At 46.3% G+C, this 20,361-nt stretch overlaps 1 protein-coding gene across 3 annotated transcripts in view; it reads left to right on the top strand.

Moving 5' to 3' along the window:
* Window positions 1-20,361, top strand: part of mtss1 (MTSS I-BAR domain containing 1) — a 94,788-nt gene that overhangs the window by 19,452 nt on the left and 54,975 nt on the right. The window contains exons 1-2 of one of the 3 annotated variants that reach the window (XM_041816031.1): window positions 15,835-16,054; window positions 18,743-18,804. Coding sequence is in view for 2 of the 3 variants with exons in the window: in XM_041816023.1 (XP_041671957.1) it covers window positions 18,420-18,467; window positions 18,743-18,804 (110 nt within the window). In the remaining variant the exon portion in view is untranslated. Of the gene's footprint in view, window positions 1-15,834; window positions 16,055-18,418; window positions 18,468-18,742; window positions 18,805-20,361 lie in introns of those variants that run through there. The other 2 variants (XM_041816023.1, XM_041816014.1) reach the window with 2 other exon arrangements.

The following is a 20,361-nucleotide window of genomic DNA, read 5'->3' as shown; positions in this document are numbered from 1 at the left end:
CTGGTATGATGCTGGTTTGATGCTGGTATGATGCTGGTATGGTGCTGTATTAATGCTGGTATGATTCTGGTAGGATATTGGTAGGATGCTGGTATGATGCTGTAATGGTGCTGTATTAATGCTGGTATGATTCTGGTAGGATGTTGGTAGGATGCTGGTATGATGCTGGCAGGATGCTGGTAGGATGCTGGTTTGATGCTGGTATGATGCTGGTATGGTGCTTGTATGGTGCTGGTAGGATGCTGGCAGGATGCTGGCAGGATATTGGTAGGATGCTGGTATGATGCTGGTATGATGCTGGTAGGATGTTGGTAGGATGCTGGTAGGATGCTGGTATGATGCTGGTAGGATGCTGGTAGGATGCTGGTAAGATGCTGGTATGGTGCTGGCAGGATGCTGGTATGACGCTGGTAGGATGCTGGTAGGATGCTGGTAGGATGCTGGAAGAATGCTGGTAGGACGCTGGTAGGATGCTGGTATGATGCTGGTAGGAGGCTGGTAGGATGCTGGTAGGATGCTGGCAGGATGCTGGTATGATGCTGAATTGATGCTGGTATGATTCTGGTAGGATGTTGGTAGGATGCTTGTATGATGCTGGTTTGATGCTGGTTTGATGCTGGTATGATGCTGGTTTGATGCTGGTATGATGCTGGTATGATGCTGGTATGTTGCTCGTAGGATGCTGTTAGGATGCTGGTATGTTGCTCGTAGGATGCTGTTAGGATGCTGGTAGGATGCTGGTAGGAGGTTGGTAGGATGCTGGTAGGATGCTGGTAGGGTGCTGGTAGGATGCTGGAAGAATGCTGGTAGGACGCTGGTAGGATGCTGGTATGATGCTGGTAGGAGGCTGGTAGGATGCTGGCAGGATGCTGGCAGGATGCTGGCAGGATGCTGGTAGGATGCTGGTATGTTGCTCGTCGGATGCTGGTAGGATGCTGGCAGGATGCTGTTAGGATGCTGGTATGTTGCTCGTAGGATGCTGTTAGGATGCTGGTAGGATGCTGGTATGTTGCTCGTAGGATGCTGTTAGGATGCTGGTATGTTGCTCGTAGGATGCTGTTAGGATGCTGGTAGGATGCTGGTAGGAGGTTGGTAGGATGCTGGTAGGATGCTGGTATGTTGCTCGTAGGATGCTGTTAGGATGCTGGTATGTTGCTCGTAGGATGCTGTTAGGATGCTGGTAGGATGCTGGTAGGAGGTTGGTAGGATGCTGGTAGGATGCTGGTATGTTGCTCGTAGGATGCTGGTAGGATGCTGGTATGTTGCTCGTAGGATGCTGGTAGGATGCTGGTATGTTGCTCGTAGGATGCTGGTAGGATGCTGGTAGGATGCTGGCAGGATGCTGGCAGGATGGTACACTACTGGTGTTGGAACAGGCGCAGATTTCTCCTGGAATCTTTAAAGAGATGATGACCCATGCTTGTTTGTTTGGATCAGAGTGGTGTTCTGCATCAGCTTCTACTGCTGCCCACTATTCTCATTGATCTGAGTCTCAATGGTTTGACCTGAGTCATGTTAATCTTGTTTTATGATTGTTTTAACTGGCTGTGAGTTTTATATTTATAGTTTATTCTTGCTCATATTTCCTTGACTGTTGATGGTTTTTGCAGTTTTATTGATTTCTTCTGAACTTATTGTTTCCTATTTTGATGCTGTGAAGCTCTTTGTTACTCTGTGTTGAGAATTAAATAAAGGTGATCTGTATTTTATGGCTGTTGGTTTTATCAGAAACTGTTTTGGCTGCATTAGTCCTGTGGTATCTGTATTAATGCATGTGTTAGCAAAGATGTGGTGAAGATTTATTGGCTCTGTTGGTTTCTCTGAGCTCAGGCTTGATGGGTAACGTGACTGAGACCTGCAGAGCATCCATGTTTGGTTCAGTCTATGGTAGAAAAAGGCAGGGGCGGAGCTAAGTCTCCTAGCAAACAGCTCCAACACTTTCACTAGCTGTAGTAGATCTGTTTTCACCATCCAACATCTTTATAAGAACATGTAGGACAGGAAAGGTCCATCTAAGGAAGCCCTGTAGGGACATTTCTATGGAGAGCACAGTCTGCCTAGTGCTGGCTCCCTGTGAATGATGGGATACTACAGAAGTCATCCTTAGTGCTCTTCAGATTCAGTTAAGGAGGACTACTCCTCTAAACGTGTCTAATGTTACCTTTAGATGGGACAAATCCAGTCTGACGCTGGAGAGTTGACTGCCTGTGGAGGATGGTGCTGGTAGCTGAGATAATAATAATAATAATATATTTTATTTATAAGCACCTTTCTGAACACTCAAGGTCACTTTACAGATAAAAATGAATAAAATAAAAACAATAGATAAAAGCAAACACAATATAAAATAGGACAAAGTAATTACAAAGAGTAGGCTAATCTGAACAGGTGGGTTTTGAGTCTTGATTTGAAGAGAGGGAGAGAGTCAATGTTTTGGATGTCTGGTGGAAGTGAGTACCAAAGTTGGGGAGCAGAGCAGCTGAAAGCTCTAGTGCTCAGACGGCAGAGGGCACGGTGAGGTGGATGGAGGAGGAGGATCTGAGGGAGCGGGAGGAGGGGGCTATGTGGAGGAGATCAGAGAGATAAGGGGGGGCGAGATTGTGGATGGCCTTGAATGCATACAGGAGGATTTTGAATTCTACCCTGAATTTAACCATGAACCAGTGGAGCTGCTGTAGGACGGGGGTGATGTGGTGAAATGAGGGAGTTTTGGTGATGATGCGAGCAGCTGAGTTCTGGACCAGTTGGAGTTTATGGAGAGACTTGTGAGGGAGACCAAAAAGGAGGGAATTACAGTAATCAATACGGGAGGTAACGAGGCTGTGGACAAGAATAGCAGTGGTATGGGGGGTGAGGGAGGGGTGGAGGCGGTTAATGTTGCGTAGATGGAAATATGCAGACCGGGTGATATTATTGATGTGAGCTTGGAAAGATAGAGAGCTGTCGAGGATGACATCCAGACTCTTAACCTGAGGGGAGGAGGAGACTGAGGAGGAGACTGAGGAGCTGTCAATAGTGAGGGAGAGACTGTCAGTTTTGGATGAAATGGATTTTGTGCCTACGAGGAGGATTTCTGTTTTATCACTGTTTAATTTGAGGAAGTTTGATGTGAACCAGGATTTAATTTCAGAGAGGCAGTTGGTGAGGGAGGGGGGTGGAAGTGAGAAGTTGGGTTTACTGGAGAGGTAGAGCTGGGTGTCATCCGCAAAGCAGTGGAAGTGAATGGTGAATTTTCTGAAGATATTGCCAAGGGGAAAGAGGTAAATGATGAAAAGAAGGGGCCCCAGGACAGAGCCCTGGGGCACACCTGAAGTGACGGGGGAGGGCTGGGATGTGAATGATTTGAGACGGATGAACTGAGTGCGACCTGAGAGGTAGGAGTGAAACCAGTGAAGGGGGGTGGAAGTGATGCCGATGGAGGATAGTATATTGAGGAGGATGGCGGGAGAAATAGTGTCGAAGGCCGCACTCAGATCGAGGAGGATGAGGATGGAGAGCAAACCAGAGTCAGCTGCTATGAAGAGGTCATTGGTGATTTTTATGAGGGCTGTTTCTGTACTATGGCGGGGGCGGAAACCGGGCTGGAATTGTTCGTAGAGGGAATTATGAGTTAGATGGGAGTGGAGTTGAGTGGCGACTATTTTTTCAAGAATTTTGGAGATGATGGGTAAATTTGAAATGGGGCAGAGGTTATTGAAGTTGTTAGGATCTGAGCCAGGTTTTTTAGAATAGGGGTGACAGAAGTAGTTTTGAAGGGGGAGGGAACAATTCCAGTGGTGAGTGAGGAGTGGATGATGGCAGATATGAGGGGGAGCAGAGAGGGGAGGCAGGATTTGACCAAAGCAGTGGGGAGGGGATCAAGCTGACATGTGGAGGGCTTGGATTTATGGATGAGGGCTGAGATGTCAGAAGGGGCAGGAAGTTGGAAGGTGGAGAGTGACAGAGTGCGGGGGAATTTCAGAGGAGAGAGGTGATGGATTAGAGTCTAGGTGCTGGTGGATTTTGTGGATTTTATCATTGAAAAAGAGTAAAAGGGAGTTGCAGGTGTCAGTGGAGTACAGATGGGCAGATGGACAGAGATGCAGAGAGACTTGGAAGTGTGCGTGGAAAGTTTGGAGGCGGAGGGCTGGATGAACGTGAGTGGACAGGTAGAGGCAGAGGTGATGAGGCGGTGCGGATGACTGCGGCATAATAGAGGGTGTGGACTCAAACACAGACACGTGAGGAACATCACGACACAACTTTATTTTTATCCAGGTTTAAGTTTGAAGCTCTGCTGATGTGTGACAGAAAAGAATCAGGAAGAGATGCAGCCAGAGCGGGAGAGATACACAAATAGTATGCAAAGAAGCAGAAATAAACAAAAGTCACATGGAGATCAGCTGAATGTGCTTCCTCTTATCTACACCGACAGGAATCCACAGCTAACAGATGATAGAGAGGAGGAAGACGGGGCAGAAACTCTAATACTGCTGCCTAGAGACAGCTGGACTCAGTCCTGAAATATTCAGACTAAAACAGTAGAAATATGTTCAGGATGCATTCACTGGTGCTTTCCTCTCTCCCTGCAGGTCATCTAAAGATGCAAACTGAGCTGTGTTTAACTTTAGATCATTTACTGAACATCGACTCTACGTCAGCACTCAGCAGCCCGCTCCTATCTCACCCTGGGTCTCACTGACATTATTCATCGATGAAGACCGTCTTCATCAGTACGATGGCTCATAACTGAACATTCATTGTTTCATACATAACAGTATTCAGCACTGAAGCAAAAATGAAGGTTTTTACTCTTCTTCATCACCACCTGCTTTAAAAAGTCCAGTCTGTCATTTTAACCATCATCAGTATAGAAAAGAACATTTACCTGAGTTACTGCTGGCCTGGTGGGGTTTAGCTGAACCCCATGTATGCAGACTTGATCCTCCAATAACAGAAGAGAAATAGTGGATTTATTTTAGTTTGAGGGATGTGCCCGCGGTGTTCCGATGCTGATCAGATGGACACGGCTCTGGTAGTGTGGTGCAAACATGATGTTATCTGGAGCTGCTACAAAGACAGAAACATAAAGATTCAGCTGTAAAATCTGAGTGGATTTACTCCTCAGCATCTCTGCAGGGTTTTCAGGATGTGTGTACATGTTTGTGAGGAAAGAGCTGCAGGTTTGACACTGATTTCAGAGGCTAAAGGAGCATAAACTGACCATCCACCATGTAAAGGCTTTAACCACGCTGTTGGAAATGCTACGTACGTCAGTTTGATGACCACCCTGAACATGCCTGGTCTCATCTTGGAGGCTAAGAAGGGACAGTTCTAGTTCCTGGGTGGGTGATCCCCCTGAGGAAACCCAGGTCTGTAAAGTCTGGGGGCACTCAGTGGTTCCTGACCATTTTCACTTGGAGCCCCGCCTACTCGTTTCAAAGACAAGCTAACACCCCGAGACCCTAACAAAGAAATTATATTGTTGCCAAAAATCAACATCCATTAGTTTTTTTTTTCTTTTGATAAAATGCTGAGGAAGTGGCTCTTCACAGGCTTTTTTCTTACCTAAAGACCATTGTGTTAACAGTTTTTTTAAGAGCTTTATCATAATTTTACTTATTTTGACAACCTCAGAGCAGACAAAGCCCCCCCCCCCCCCCCACGGGGGTCCCAGACCCCAGGCTGGGAACCACTGCTCTAAGTGATTTGATTTAAATGATGTGACTGTACCGCCACATTACAGGAGCTACTAGACCTGATGGCAGCGCCGCTACGCTCCAGTGTTTGAAAAATAGAGAAATTCCTGCCACTGGGAGAGAGGACAGTATCCATCCCTAGTTTTGATCCATAGAAATGTCTAACAGAATAATGTCTGTTTTATGTCCCTCCTGTGAACTCCTGTGGAGTTTTCACAGGACCATCACCAGAGTATTTATGCTGTGTAGCATGCAGAAGCTGAACTCTGGAGCTACTAGGCCTAGTCCTGTCCTACACACGTGTCTCATCAGAAGAGCTGGGGAACTTTCTGATCCTGTTGAAATGGCTCAGACTGGTTTAGCTCATGTGATGTTGGAAAGTATTCTAGTTTTACCAGCTGATAGTTCCTCCTGGTTTAGGTCAGAGGGTTAAATGCTCATCGTGAGAAAGACAGATTTAGTTTCAGCCTGTTGGCCGTCAGCGCTGTGAAGATGTGACTTTAAGCCGTCTAGTGATAGCAGAGAGAGAAAGGAGATGTTCTTCAGAGAAGATGGGCCTGCTCTAATATGAAAGACAGAAAGATAAAGAGTTACGTAATCCTCTCTTATCCCTGTGTGTCTCTGATCATAAAAACTTCATTGTTTCAAAAAGAAAGGCTCGGGCAGTGGACTGAACAAACCATTAACCTGATGTTGACACACCCTGCCTCTCTACTTTCCCCTCCGTCTGAAGCAGAGTAGCTCAAACACACGTGAACAAAGCATCAGTCTGATGTTTGAACGACCTCTGCCCCCCGTCTGCTCTCTGTGGAGACTTCAGGTCTGAGGCATGGCCAAACACGGCATTTCTTTATTCAGCCCTTTGGTGACCGCTGACCCCGCTGACCCCGCCTCCTGCAGCAGTGATGTCAGAGTCTCTCTAGGTCAGGTGCTGATAACAGGTGATGGAGCCAGTGCTGGTTAGCAGTGATATTGGTGTGTTAGTCTGCAGCAGGACAGATTCCTGTGTCAGTGTGAGCAGACCAGCGCTGCTCTATGAATCTGTGATTACATAACTGCTCACACACTAGGACAGTAATCTGGGAACAAAACTGGGACAGGTCATGTTTGACAAACAGTAAGTAGACATCTATTTAGATTTTTATTTTCATTTTGCCCTCCTCTAAGTACTCTGTCTTTAGTTTTTAAAAAAATGTCTTACCCAGAATTCACTGCAGCAGCTGTTCTTTCCTCTACACAGTGTTCCACATTATCATGCAGATTTGATTTTAGTGTCATGAACATTCATTTTTGTAGTTTTTCAGTCAAACTCATGGATCTCAGGGCTCTGTGGATCACTGACATCATTCTCAGACACCTGTGATCATCAGTTTACCAGGTGAGCCCAATTAAAGGAGAACCACTGAAGAAGGACGCTCCACATTATTAAGCAGGCTGCAGGTTTCAGCAGTCTGGGAAAGAACAAGGATCTCTGCTGCCAGAACCATGTGGAATAGTGCATTTATATATATATATAGCAGTGATGCACGATAAATATTTATTTGAACTGATGGAGTGGACGTTTTTTTGTTACTCGTCCTTGTTGAATGTTATGTGTATGTGTATATTGTCCCTTGAATTGATGGAGCTGCTGTTTTAATGCAAAACAATTTTCAGATCTTGCATCAGACAGTAAAGTATTATCAAATCAAATAACCGATAATAACTGATCATTTTTTTTAACTGTTGATTTAACAAAAGAAGTTTATTTGTTGTATTTCTGCACATCTTGGGGTAAGATCATGTTCATCTGACTGGAAAACTTTCGCTCTATCTTAAATGATAGACAACACGAGCCCATGGAACAGTGCTTGTGTTTCTAAATTGTTACTGTGAGCACTATTCCCGCACTTTAAAATGTGATGTAGCTCCAATTCTTATTCTTGTTGTGTTAACTTATTGTGTATTATCTGTCTCTTGAATATGTATTATTTATTATGACGTGTGCTGCTGAGCTCTTGGCCAGGTCACCCTTGTGAAAGAGATTTCGATCTCAATGGGTTTTTTATCTGGTTAAATAAAGAAGGAGTTAATATGTGGTGAGAAAAGATGTTTATAACTAATACTAATATCACTGGTGTTTTTTAAAAACAAAGAACTATTCTGACTTTATGACTGCTATTATAGTTAAGTTGTTTTAAACATTGGTGAACCAAGTACAGCACACACAACTGACAGGTTTTCCCCTTTTACCATGAAATGAATGTTAGTATCCTGACATGTGGTCAAACCTGACATTTGACTAAAGTAAAGAAGAATTCAGCTGATTCATGTCAGATCAGACATGAAACCAGATGATAACAGGCTGTCAGCATTAACAAAGGAGATGTTTGCATGAGTCAGAAATAAGGAGCTGATGTTTGACATAAAGATTAAAAATATAACTGACATTAGTCACATCAGAGAGAGGTGAGACTGTAAAGTCCACCGTGGTCTGTGGCTAAACTTCTGTTCCTGATGTGGATCAGACTGGATGAAACCAGATCATCAGAGCAGGGACAGGTCTATGAGAGCAGCGCTGGATCAGGAGACTGTCAGACTGATTTAGTTATTATAACGTTGCACCTTTTGGCTCTGGCAAGCTGCAGTTTCTAATGCCTGCTGATTCAGCGCTCTGCCTGGTATTAGCCTTTGGCTTGTCCTAATGCCCGCGGCTAACGTTTTACCGCCGTTAGGATGATGACCTCAAGTGACTTTAAAGACCAGTCGAAGACCTCTTTCCACTCTTCAGGACCTTTGCAGGGCAAATTCTACACACGCTGTTGTGTTATCCTCCCAGTAAATACTGAATTACTTTACCATGTTGTTAGCTCTTAGCACTGAGGCCGCTTCTCTTCTTCTCTGGTGGTTAACAGCGGGTCTCGTTCTGCGGCGCCACCTACTGTTGCGGAATGTGTAGTCTCATGAGAAAGAGAACAAACGCCTTAATTATTGGTGGGTTTTATCAGTTAATATTTTATTATCAGGATAATAAAAATACGTAAAATGTGCAGTATCGACTGATAATTTATCGGTACTGATAACTATCATGCATCCCTAATATATATATAATTTATATATATCTCATTGGGAGGTTTGTTCCATAAAATCTGAATTATGCTCTAACAATTGATGACTGAAAATGATCCTGACTGTCTCTTGCATGGACTATTTATGAAAATCAGAGAAAAATCTCATTTTCATGATAACGCGGTGTAGAGGACAACTGCAAAGGGATCCTACATTTAAAATTATTTGATGTCAGATCCTCCAGTAAGTAAATGAAATGATTCTATAGACAATCACTGAGCTGTTAATAAAGTCAACCACACAATAGTGTTTGACTTTCTAAACTTCAACCCTTGCGTAGTGATGTAGCAGTCTGTCTACAATGGAGAGAAATGTTTGGTTAACATCTGAACTCAGTTCTGAATTTGATGGGGTCCTCTGGTCCAGGTAGTGAGCCTAGGTGCTGGTTAGCCTGGTGTCATGTGTAGATCATGGCTGGTTGTGTTACTGCAGTGTTTTACCTCGGTTCCCGGCTTTGTCCTGGTAGAAGAACCCCAAAATGATCCAGTATCTCTGCTGTCAGTGGAGCAGGCAGCTGGTAGGCTAGTGGCCCTTAGTTTGGACTTGAAGCGCTGCTTTTTCATACAGGTCAGAGTCTGCTGCCCCCTAGTGGCTCTTTTTTGACTGCACCATAGAAGATGCGTACTTTAAATGTCCCATGAAGTTTCTGTCACATCTGTAGTGATGCACATACTTGTTAGGATCATATGTGTTTGTATTCAGTACAAACATAGTTTAAACATGTATGTGACATGTTTGGACCAATCATAGACCATACTTGATGATCTGTGGCTTTAAGGTTTCATCAATGCAGAAAAACCGGAGCAATGAAAAACATCTACAATGATTCATTTTTACCGTGAGATCAGAAGAACAGGCTCCTTCTTTCACATGACCAACGGTATGGGCAGGGTTCTGTCATGGTATAATGGTGTGTATGTTCTGGTATCAGCTCTAGGTGTTGGCCTGGTTTATGCTAGACAGTAGAAAAGCTGGAAGCATCTGTATGAAACAGCCTTAAACCTGAACATGGTCTGTTTTTATAAAGGTTAGGCTTTAAAGAAGTGAAAGCTCTGCTTATCAGCCATCAGCTTTCCCTCTCAAACTGGTTTCAGAGGAATTTACACCATCACATTCTTTACAAATACCTTCTCCTCTCTGTGACTCACTGATTTATGATCAGACAGTCGTCAATATTCCAGTAAAGCAAAAAGGCCTCCCTCTGACCAGCTAAAGGAAGATTACGTGTGTTTTTCAGCAGTGGTTTAGTGAAGGATGAGGACATGTTTAGACTTTAAAAAGGAAGCAAACATGGAAGCAGCTGAATGTTCTCTCTGCTGCTGATTTCTGCAGTAATGACTCAACTTTAAAGCTCCTGCAGATTTATGCACCGTCATAGTTAACTGACTGTAGCAGAGGAGCTAACACACGTGCTCACACACATCTCAAACATCTAAAAATAGCTCCGTGCAGCTTGGCTGCTGAAACAAACCATTTGGTTGATCCAGTGAGCCAAGATCCAATGAAAGACTGGGACTGGCTGGAACATGTTCGACCCAGATCGCATGAATTTTAGAGCTGCAATCTTTCTCTGAACAATCTGTCCACATTAGCTTCTGTACATAACAGAGACGAACATTTCAGCCTCCAGTCTCCTCATGTTTTCAGGATTCAACTCCAAACCGGTTCACAGGAATGTGTGAATCTTCTAGTGAAAAATTTCTGAGCTCTTTTCTCTTTTAGTGGAAATCCACACCAATCCAACGTTTGCTGATTATGTGTAAGATGAGGAACGTGCAACAGCTGCTGTCATCCTTCTTCCTCCTTCCTCTGTACATGTTACACTGAATAATGAAGCTTCTGAAATAACACCACAAAGAATAGAGGTACCAGAACAAGCAGCCACGCCTCTGTGCTGCGTTCAGGTGCTTTAAGACCATGGACCTCTGTGCTGTGTTCAGGTGCTTTAGGACCATGGACCTCTGTGCTGCGTTCAGGCGCTTTAGGACCATGGACCTCTGTGCTGCGTTCAGGCGCTTTAAGACCATGGACCTCTGTGCTGCGTTCAGGCGCTTTAAGACCATGGACCTCTGTGCTGCGTTCAGGCGCTTTAGGACCATGGACCTCTGTGCTGCGTTCAGGCGCTTTAAGACCATGGACCTCTGTGCTGCGTTCAGGCGCTTTAGGACCATGGACCTCTGTGCTGCGTTCAGGCGCTTTAGGACCATGGACCTCTGTGCTGCGTTCAGGCGCTTTAGGACCATGGACCTCTGTGCTGCGTTCAGGCGCTTTAGGACCATGGACCTCTGTGCTGCGTTCAGGCGCTTTAGGACCATGGACCTCTGTGCTGCGTTCAGGCGCTTTAAGACCATGGACCTCTGTGCTGCGTTCAGGCGCTTTAGGACCATGGACCTCTGTGCTGCGTTCAGGCGCTTTAAGACCATGGACCTCTGTGCTGCGTTCAGGCGCTTTAAGACCATGGACCTCTGTGCTGCGTTCAGGCGCTTTAAGACAATGGACCTCTGCTGCGTTCAGGCGCTTTAAGACCATGGACCTCTGTGCTGTGTTCAGGCGCTTTAAGACCATGGACCTCTGTGCTGCGTTCAGGCGCTTTAAGACTTTAGACCTCTGTGCTGCGTTCAGGCGCTTTAGGACTTTAGACCTCTGTGCTGCGTTCAGGCGCTTTAGGACCATGGACCTCTGTGCTGCGTTCAGGCGCTTTAAGACTTTAGACCTCTGTGCTGCGTTCAGGCGCTTTAGGACTTTAGACCTCTGTGCTGCGTTCAGGCGCTTTAGGACCATGGACCTCTGTGCTGCGTTCAGGCGCTTTAAGACTTTAGACCTCTGTGCTGCGTTCAGGCGCTTTAGGACTATAGACCTCTGTGCTACGTTCAGGCGCTTTAGGACCATGGACCTCTGTGCTGCGTTCAGGCGCTTTAGGACTATAGACCTCTGTGCTGCGTTCAGGCGCTTTAGGACCATGGACCTCTGTGCTGCGTTCAGGCGCTTTAGGACTATAGACCTCTGTGCTGCGTTCAGGCGCTTTAGGACCATGGACCTCTGTGCTGCGTTCAGGCACTTTAGGACCATAGACCTCTGTGCTGCGTTCAGGCGCTTTAGGACCATGGACCTCTGTGCTGCTCAGGCGCTTTAGGACCTTAGACCTCTGCTGTGCTCAGGCGCTTTATGACCATAGACCGCGGTGCTGCGGTCAGGCGCTTTAGGACGATAGACCTCTGTGCTGCGTTCAGGCACTTTAGGACTATAGACCTCTGTGCTGCGTTCAGGCGCTTTAGGACCATGGACCTCTGTGCTGCGTTCAGGCGCTTTAGGACTTTAGACCTCTGTGCTGCGTTCAGGCGCTTTAGGACCATAGACCTCTGTGCTGCGTTCAGGCACTTTAGGACCATGGACCTCTGTGCTGCGTTCAGGCGCTTTAGGACTATAGACCTCTGTGCTGCGTTCAGGCGCTTTAGGACTATAGACCTCTGTGCTGCGTTCAGGCGCTTTAGGACTTTAGACCTCTGTGCTGCGTTCAGGCGCTTTAGGACTATAGACCTCTGTGCTGCGTTCAGGCGCTTTAGGACCATAGACCTCTGTGCTGCGTTCAGGCGCTTTAGGACTATAGACCTCTGTGCTGCGTTCAGGCGCTTTAGGACCATGGACCTCTGTGCTGCGTTCAGGCACTTTAGGACCATGGACCTCTGTGCTGCGTTCAGGCGCTTTAGGACCATAGACCTCTGTGCTGCGTTCAGGCGCTTTAGGACTATAGACCTCTGTGCTGCGTTCAGGCGCTTTAGGACTTTAGACCTCTGTGCTGCGTTCAGGCGCTTTAGGACTATAGACCTCTGTGCTGCGTTCAGGCGCTTTAGGACCATAGACCTCTGTGCTGCGTTCAGGCGCTTTAGGACCATAGACCTCTGTGCTGCGTTCAGGCGCTTTAGGACCATGGACCTCTGTGCTGCGTTCAGGCGCTTTAGGACCATGGACCTCTGTGCTGCGTTCAGGCACTTTAGGACTATAGACCTCTGTGCTGCGTTCAGGCGCTTTAGGACCATGGACCTCTGTGCTGCGTTCAGGCACTTTAGGACTATAGACCTCTGTGCTGCGTTCAGGCGCTTTAGGACCATGGACCTCTGTGCTGCGTTCAGGCGCTTTAGGACTTTAGACCTCTGTGCTGCGTTCAGGCGCTTTAGGACCATAGACCTCTGTGCTGCGTTCAGGCACTTTAGGACCATGGACCTCTGTGCTGCGTTCAGGCGCTTTAGGACTATAGACCTCTGTGCTGCGTTCAGGCGCTTTAGGACTATAGACCTCTGTGCTGCGTTCAGGCACTTTAGGACTATAGACCTCTGTGCTGCGTTCAGGCGCTTTAAGACCATGGACCTCTGTGCTGCGTTCAGGCGCTTTAGGACTTTAGACCTCTGTGCTGCGTTCAGGCGCTTTAGGACCATGGACCTCTGTGCTGCGTTCAGGCGCTTTAGGACTTTAGACCTCTGTGCTGCGTTCAGGCGCTTTAGGACCATAGACCTCTGTGCTGCGTTCAGGCACTTTAGGACCATGGACCTCTGTGCTGCGTTCAGGCACTTTAGGACTATAGACCTCTGTGCTGCGTTCAGGCGCTTTAGGACCATGGACCTCTGTGCTGCGTTCAGGCGCTTTAGGACTTTAGACCTCTGTGCTGCGTTCAGGCGCTTTAGGACCATAGACCTCTGTGCTGCGTTCAGGCACTTTAGGACCATGGACCTCTGTGCTGCGTTCAGGCGCTTTAGGACTATAGACCTCTGTGCTGCGTTCAGGCGCTTTAGGACTATAGATCTCTGTGCTGCGTTCAGGCGCTTTAGGACTTTAGACCTCTGTGCTGCGTTCAGGCGCTTTAGGACTATAGACCTCTGTGCTGCGTTCAGGCGCTTTAGGACCATAGACCTCTGTGCTGCGTTCAGGCGCTTTAGGACTATAGACCTCTGTGCTGCGTTCAGGCGCTTTAAGACCATGGACCTCTGTGCTGCGTTCAGGCGCTTTAGGACTTTAGACCTCTGTGCTGCGTTCAGGCGCTTTAGGACTATAGACCTCTGTGCTGCGTTCAGGCGCTTTAGGACCATAGACCTCTGTGCTGCGTTCAGGCGCTTTAGGACTATAGACCTCTGTGCTGCGTTCAGGCGCTTTAAGACCATGGACCTCTGTGCTGCGTTCAGGCGCTTTAGGACTTTAGACCTCTGTGCTGCGTTCAGGCGCTTTAGGACTATAGACCTCTGTGCTGCGTTCAGGCGCTTTAGGACCATAGACCTCTGTGCTGCGTTCAGGCGCTTTAGGACTATAGACCTCTGTGCTGCGTTCAGGCGCTTTAAGACCATGGACCTCTGTGCTGCGTTCAGAGCTAATGTTCAATCACCTGGTTTTACTCTGGTTATTAGTTCAGTATCAGCATTCCCTCGCCACTGTAGGATGGATGAAATCAAACTGACCCATCATTCATCAGTGGAAGGTCTTCTGACCTCTAACCCTGCTCCTACTTCTAAACAGCTAGCTGCTATCCAGCTAGCTGCTCTGTCTGAGTCAGTGGAGGCATTGGCAGCTCAGGGTGGACCGACTCACTGTCTAGTGACTAGATCAGGTCTTTGTGGTCAGTCAGGACCTGAAGACGGTCAGCAGATCCGTATTCTTTTCTCAGATGTCACGCGAACCCTCTGGTCTCTGTGGGTCAGTAGAGCTGGTCGGGATTATGGTGGCGGGATTAGCCGCTGCAGCGGGCGACTCCACCCTCACACTGAGGTAACCGTGTCTGTGCGGCTGACTAAGCAGACAGGATGTCAGCTCTGGATGTCCTCAGGGACAGCTGAGGAGAGTTGAGTGTGTCAGTGCTGCTGGAGCGTGGAGGCTGCTTCCTCTGACAGGAGCTTCTTTAGTAAATATCCTCACACAGACGTTTACTCTGAGATGTTCGGGAACTTAAAGCAGGCTGACAGTGCCACCTTTTAACAGCTTTTCTCCCTCAATAAGGCTGCACTGAAAGAAGATGGTGGGAGACTGTTCAGGAAGTAAACCTTGTTGAGTGCTGGTTAGACTGAAAAGACTTCCTGTTTGGAGATAGCCCCTCCCCCAAAATAGAGAAAAAGAGCAGTGGCTCCCCCAGACCTTGGTCAGTGTGGTACTTTTCTTCTTCCTTTACATGGCTGTTTTCTTGGCAGCTGTCTCAGGGAAAACCTTTGGACCTCCAGTGATCCTCGTGGGTCCCAAGACCCAAACCATCAGCCACAGCAGACCCTGATAGCCCCTCTCAGCTCCGCCTGCTGCAGAATGCTGCTGGAATATTTAGGCTGCCAGAGAGCACCACATTCCTGCAGACACAACAAATCCTGACAGAATTTAAGACTGAGGCGAGAAGTGGAGGGACCAAGAGGAGCCTCCGAGAGCCCAGCAGAGAGGGCTTATAATGAACCGTTAGTTTGACATGGTTGGCCAGGGCGACCTTCAGGGACTGACTCAGTAAACCTCTGTTCTGTGACAAAAACACCACAGGAAGTTCAGACTGCTGCCGTCATACAGGACTAAGAGGGCTGCTAGTAGTAGTTCCTCAGTTAGGGAGTCACAGATCTGAAGGTTTTAGAGAAAATAAGATTTTTTTTAGATGTATTTTTGGGCTTTTTTGTGCCTTTATTAGAGATAGGAGAACAGTGGATAGATTCGGAAACAGGGAAGAGAGCGGGGAGAGACATGCAGGAGATGGTGCCACAGGCCGGATTCGAACCCGGGCCGCCTGCGTACATGGTGCACGCCCTAACCACTCGACTACTGGTGCGCCCCGAAAATAAGACCTTTGCTGACAATAGGAGACGTCATTTTTGTACAGCAGCACATGTCACAAAATAATACAAAGGCTGCAGCACCAAACTTCACATTTAGTTTTTGAAAAGAGCTCTGGCATCTAAAACTGCTCTGAGGGCTTCTAAACAGATGCAACAGATGTATTTTCACAATCTGCACCAAGTTGGCAAAATTTTCCACCGATCCCAAAGAAACGGCGTCCTAAAGGAGGAAGAGGTCATTGACACCGCTGCGGTGGAGCTGAGTGAGGCAGAGGCACATCTGCTCCTGTTCTCATCATTACAGTCATCATTATTCTGCTCTTCTACCACATGAACAAGCTTCTTCACACCTCCACACCAGATCAGCCGTCAGGATAACGATGAGTGAAACGTTAACACAGCAGTCCTTTAACGGAGGGAGGGGATGGCGTCTGCCAGGTCCATCCATCTTCTAAAATATGCTCTAGACACCGTGATCACCAGGTAAAATGTAAACCAGGTTTACATTAGAAACCAGGAAAAGTAACGTGATGGTATGATTGTGTGTCACAGAGCTTCATTTTGAGTCTTAATTTGCTGAGTTAGTCTTTTTTCTGAATCTGTCATCTGGATGATTTTACACATGCTACAGGGATTCAGCATGTAGTCCTCATGTTTTAAAACTAATCCCACAGTGTTAAACTGAAGTGGATTTTCAAACACAAAAGAGGACCGGAATCAAAATCCACAGTGAAGCAGAAAAGGAATGTTTAGTGCTGCAAGTTTTCTGGAGAACACCTGTGCACCCTTAACCTGACGGTGGAAACAATAATTAGCAAGTATTTTAATATTTTCTGCATTGACCTTTTAGTTTGTTGCAGAAGAAAAAGAAAAAAAACAACTATGTCTGCATGATATTATCAGTCTGGTATCAGCAGATCTCAAAATCTCTGCCCATATTTACATGTGATATTTTTCTTGTGTTTTTTATCATCTGACTGTAAATTTTGTCCCTATATCCTGATAAATGAGTGGAGTTTTAGGCTGAACCAACAGACCTATGTCAGTTCAGGTCTTTTTCTTTATTTATCCTCATCTCTAAACTTCAGAGTGTTTTTTAGGGACTGAAGTTGGTTTCCTTGGTCACCATTAAACCTTAAGGTGCTTCCTAAAGAACTGAAATTTGTTGTCTCAAAAGCACATGTAAATATTGGTGTCGATATCAGAAAGGGCTAAAATAATTCTGAAAATATCAGCATATCAGATACTGACAAAAATCCAATTCTGTGCATCCCTAAAAAGCCTGAGTGACTTGTAAACACAGTTTGTGCTTTTTAAAAACGATATGGCTCACAAGCTGGTCGTTGTGGTCAGTAACTTAAAGCTAAGACTTAACACACACACACACACACACACACACACACACACACACACACACACACACACAGCCAAACAGGATTTCTCCACTATTCAGACATCAAGCTACAATCAAACTAAAGCATGTCCATTCCCAGTCTTGCCCCATGTCTGCTTCCTCACATGGCCAGCATGGAAACCAGATCAGGGTCCAGGTCTGTGATCCTGGATCCTGTGGCCATGAGTACAGCTGTAGACATGGACTCATCAGACAGCACTGACAGAAACATAATCAAACTACTGATGGGATTTCTGAGGCAGATTTAGACTCAGGACTGTTTCCACGCTTGGATCGTCTGAAAGATTAATATGGAGAAAAACCTCTTACGTAACATGAGCTTTGGAGAGATTACATTAAAATATGAATTTTAGCATCAACCACCAGGAAATAGTGAACGTAGCAGTGACCTAGTGCCTCTGATCTACTGTCAGTGTCTGCAGTTATGCAACCACAGGGTTCTTACTGATGAGGGGACATTTCCTTCAGCTCAGTCAGAGCTGGTTCATCAGGTTTTCAGGTAGTAATAGGGATTAACATGGGTGGTCATTTCACTGCTCTGGTACCTGAAAGACTGTGTCTGTTTTTAGCTGTAAGTGTATTTTTACATCGACATGCTGGAGGCCTGCGTGTTTGCTTTCGAGTTCTGCTCATCAGTTCTTTTTACATCCCGGTTCTGAATGAAAGAACCCTGGGACTGGTTTACAGCTGAGTCTATAGATCCACACAGAGCTCTGATAGAGAGCTTTATCCCGCCATCAGCACCAGAAACACTTTCCTTTCTTCAGTACATGAATACACCAGTCACTCCTGCCTATCCCTCCTGAGGGACCGGGCTAACAGCTTTAGCGGTGTTGAGCTAAGAGGCTAATGTGGCACTGTTAGGGGGTAAATCCGTATTACCAGCCCTCCACTGGAGCAGCAGAGACAGAAGATGGACGGGTGACTGAGTTCAGGGAAATAAAGATGGAGAAAGTTGGACTGAGCCCCCGTTCAGCCGGCCTCTCTTCCTCTTTTTTAATTGAATAAGCAGAAGAGTGAAGCAGCAGCTGGTGAGCTCAGATGTTAGCCAAGGTCAGAGCCTGCAGCAGGAACCAGACTGGGATTACATAATCAATCAGCTGCTGCCGGACAGGAGCACATTTACACCTAAAGACCACAACACGAGGCCCTCCTTCCTCTGGACACAAGGAGGGCTGATACAGGAGCACATTTATTTTTCACACGTTTACACATTTTTTGGAATTTCCCCTTTTGGGACTAATAAAGGAGTATGTTATCCTCAGAGATGTGTCTCCTCTGATTTAGCAGCTGGATGTCCCAGATTGCTTCATTGATTGATCAGACTCAGCTGATAACGTTGACCACTGGTTGATTTCAGCTTTTACTGATGTTGAAATGTCAGAACTGTTTTTAAACACATGATTTCCAAAGACATTTCAGAAGTCCAGATTAATGCTCCAAAAGTCTAGAAAGCTTCTGATGAACCTAACGAGGAACTCTGTAAGTTTTAAATCGATCAGTTTTCAGAGTGGTAGTGTGTCTGTCTTTGACATGGAGCGTTTGTGTCCATGGCTGCTCCGTCAGGACTCTCAGTCAGCTCTGTATCCTGGCAGAGTTAAAGCTGAGGCTGCTCTAATAGCTCTGTTTCTCTCATTAAGGCCATAAGCTCTTTAGGATTATGGCCACAGGATGTGTTTTGTTCAGGTGTTGGAGAAACACTCTGAGAATCAGACTTTCCCTCTAGTTTAATGCTTCTTTTTCTGTGTTTGCTGCAGGCCAGCTATCCCACATGGGAGGACTTTGTGACCAAAGGGGCCAAGCTCCAGTCCCAGCTCAGGTAAAGTGCACTCTGACCACGGACACGCTCAGTAGGTAAACATGCTTTAGCTTTGACCAACAGGTCATACAACAGCTGCCTCAGGAGACACGGCCAGACCTAGTGTTAGCAACTACGCTAACAACAACACAGGCTTCAGTCATGAGAGCTGATGGTGCTAATGTTAGCAACCACGCTAACAACAACACAGGCTCCAGCCATTAGAGCTAATGTTGCTAATGTTAGCAACCATGCTAACAACAACACAGGCTTCAGTCATGAGAGCTGATGGTGCTAATGTTAGCAACCATGCTAACAACAACACAGGCTCCAGCCATTAGAGCTAATGTTGCTAATGTTAGCAACCATGCTAACAACAACACAGGCTTCAGTCATGAGAGCTGATGGTGCTAATGTTAGCAACCACGCTAACAACAACACAGGCTTCAGTCATGAGAGCTGATGGTGCTAATGTTAGCAACCACGCTAACAACAACACGGGCTCCAGCCATTAGAGCTAATGTTGCTAATGTTAGCAACCATGCTAACAACAACACAGGCTTCAGTCATGAGAGCTAATGTTGCTAATGTTAGCAACCACGCTAACAACAACACAGGCTCCAGCCATTAGAGCTAATGTTGCTAATGTTAGCAACCACGCTAACAACAACACGGGCTTCAGTCATGAGAGCTAATGTTGCTAATGTTAGCAACCACGCTAACAACAACACAGGCTCCAGCCATTAGAGCTAATGTTGCTAATGTTAGCAACCACGCTAACAACAACACAGGCTCCAGCCATTAGAGCTAATGTTGCTAATGTTAGCAACCACGCTAACAACAACACGGGCTCCAGCCATTAGAGCTAATGTTGCTAATGTTAGCAACCACGCTAACAACAACACGGGCTCCAGCCATTAGAGCTAATGTTGCTAATGTTAGCAACCACGCTAACAACAACACGGGCTCCAGCCATTAGAGCTAATGTTGCTAATGTTAGCAACCACGCTAACAACAACACGGGCTCCAGCCATTAGAGCTAATGTTGCTAATGTTAGCAACCACGCTAACAACAACACAGGCTTCAGTCATGAGAGCTAATGTTGCTAATGTTAGCAACCATGCTAACAACAACACGGGCTCCAGCCATGAGAGCTACTGTTGCTAATGTTAGCAACCATGCTAACAACAACACGGGCTTCAGTCATGAGAGCTAATGTTGCTAATGTTAGCAGCCACGCTAACAACAACACAGGCTCCAGCCATGAGAGCTAATGTTGCTAATGTTAGCAACCATGCTAACAACAACGCGGGCTCCAGCCATTAGAGCTGATGGTGCTAATGTTAGCAACCACGCTAACAACAACACAGGCTTCAGTCATGAGAGCTAATGTTGCTAATGTTAGCAGCCACGCTAACAACAACACAGGCTCCAGCCATGAGAGCTAATGTTGCTAATTTTAGCAACCATGCTAACAACAACACAGGCTCCGGCGATGAGAGCTAATGTTGCTAATGTTAGCAACCACGCTAACAACAACACAGGCTCCAGCCATGAGAGCTAATGTTGCTAATGTT

Source organism: Cheilinus undulatus, linkage group 3, assembly GCF_018320785.1.
Source record: "Cheilinus undulatus linkage group 3, ASM1832078v1, whole genome shotgun sequence".
Classification (NCBI taxonomy): Eukaryota; Metazoa; Chordata; class Actinopteri; order Labriformes; family Labridae; genus Cheilinus; species Cheilinus undulatus.
The sequence above is the reverse complement of the archived record's forward strand: the minus strand, read 5'-3'. Positions and strand labels throughout refer to the sequence as shown.